Source organism: Gastrolobium bilobum, unplaced genomic scaffold, assembly GCF_033153095.1.
Source record: "Gastrolobium bilobum isolate Gb01-03AN ecotype WA unplaced genomic scaffold, APGP_CSIRO_Gbil_v1 utg12072, whole genome shotgun sequence".
Lineage (NCBI taxonomy): Eukaryota > Viridiplantae > Streptophyta > Magnoliopsida > Fabales > Fabaceae > Gastrolobium > Gastrolobium bilobum.
Window position 1 is genome coordinate 74,454 of NW_026899161.1, and position 2,078 is coordinate 76,531.

At 32.8% G+C, this 2,078-nt stretch overlaps 1 protein-coding gene across 1 annotated transcript; it reads left to right on the forward strand.

Annotated features, from left to right (window-relative positions):
- The first annotated feature begins 363 nt into the window (after positions 1 to 363).
- LOC133287853 (uncharacterized) lies at positions 364 to 816 on the forward strand. The gene has a single exon (XM_061485530.1). It carries the CDS (start codon positions 364 to 366, stop codon positions 814 to 816), a length of 453 nt encoding a protein of 150 aa, XP_061341514.1.
- Positions 817 to 2,078: the final 1,262 nt, after the last annotated feature.

Sequence of the window (2,078 nt, forward strand, 5' to 3'; positions counted from 1 at the left end):
ATTATAGAAACAACGAATCAAACCTATTATTATTTTTCTATTTTCAGTTATAATGGTATTAGAATATATTAATTTTTTACACAAAACTAATAGCTAGTCTTTATTGAACTTATTAAATGAGGTAAATGTTAATATAAAATAATGTCATAATTAAAATAGTCAACGATACTTCTAATTTAAGTAAATGTGCTCCCTCATTCTGAATTCTAACCGTCTTTCATAATCATTTTCCTGGGTGAAATTAATTTTATATGAACAAAAGCACATGAGAGTTTCATCTTCATCTCCTATAAATAGCCCTATAGTTGTAAAGCACACACCACAACAACATCACTTCCCCTTTCTCAAAACTTGCTTAGAGAAATGACAAAAACTCTGGCATTATTCATGCTCTTAGTGAGCACAATCACTGTGTTTGCGCAAGAGTTTGAAATTATTGAACACAGTCGTCTTCATCCCCCGGTAGCAGCTCCACCTCACTCCCATCACCCCAAGCCTCCCTCTCCTACTCCATCCCCACACCCCCCACATCACCACCACCACCACCACCATCACCACCACCATTCCGCTCCTGCTCCAGCTCCTCTTCCAGAGATTCACCCCCCACCTCACCACCACCCTCATGCTTCTATTGACACTCCAAACCACTTATCTGCTCACCCCCCACATCACCATGCTGGCCACCACCATCACCATCATCACCCTCCAACTCCTGCTTACGCTCCTTCTACACCCCCTACCCACCACCATCATCACCCTCCTACCCATGCCCCTGTTCACCCTCCTGCTCACTCACCAGGACACTCCCTTCCCTAAATGTTATGTAGCAGTTGAAGGTGTTATTTTATAGACCTATGTTATTTTTGTTGGGCATTGTTGTTTCCATTTTCTAGTGTTTCAGAGAAGGGTTATATCCCTAAAGTTATTGTCATGTACTTTTGAGCTTTAGTTATATGCAATAAGATTGACTGTAGTACATTCTGTTCGCAATCAATAAAGGAGTTAATTTCAAAAGTGCTATGCTAATCATTATTAATATCCATTTACGGATTTTTTTAAAAGTGATTTTATATATATAATTAGTAATAAAAGTAAAGGTATAATCTTTTAATTTCGGTACAAGATTAAGAAGTCGTGCTCCTCTTCTTAGCTATTAATGTCTATCCATTTGATAGTTGTATTTTATTTAAAATTAGTAATTAATTAATAGAGATAACTCAATAAACTACAATTGTTGAATGGTTAGAAATCAACAGCTGAGATATGTGAAGTAAAACTTCTTAATCTTATATTGGAGTTACAAGATTTTCTCTCATAAAAATATGTTCATCCTTAAATTTAGTTACTCATTAACAATTAAAAACAAAAAAAATACAGTTATTTAAGTTTGTAATATATTAAATATTTTACATTTAACTTAACATTTATATTTTTTTATCAGTAACCAAAGAATTTTGGTATGTAAAATTATTATTTTATTTGCTGAGTGACTTTTTTCTCCCTTGTTAGTTTCATATTCGATATAAGCTTCTGGATAGAATGATTCCAACAATGCATTATTTTCTCCTCTTCGTAAAAATAAAAGCAAAGTATAGCTTGAGGGATCTATGATCTACCGCAATTAATGTCAGATAGCATCTTGTTATACTTATTAATAAATATTTAGATTCATATACTTGTTTTAAAGTCACATAATGTATATTCATAATTTTAATTTTATCACATTTTGTATATTACTTTAAAAATGTGTGTGATGTTGCGTTAAAAAAAATGTATGTGATGTATTATTATATTTTCCATTTTATATAAATATAAATATGGGTATAATGTTTCTCATGTTGTAAGAGATAAATTTTATCTCCTATACACACATAAAAGAATATGGAACCCTTTTTTTTTCTCCTTATCTCTTCTCCTCACATGGACCCCACACACTTTCTTGTTTTCGCTCATCTCTTCTGCTTTGGGGCCTTGAATCCCCTTTTAATGTTGTAATGAATATTGTCGGGATCTTTCCTGGTTTTGTCTTCTTTTTTTTTTAGTATTTTATGACTTTATATTACTTGCTAACCGCATGC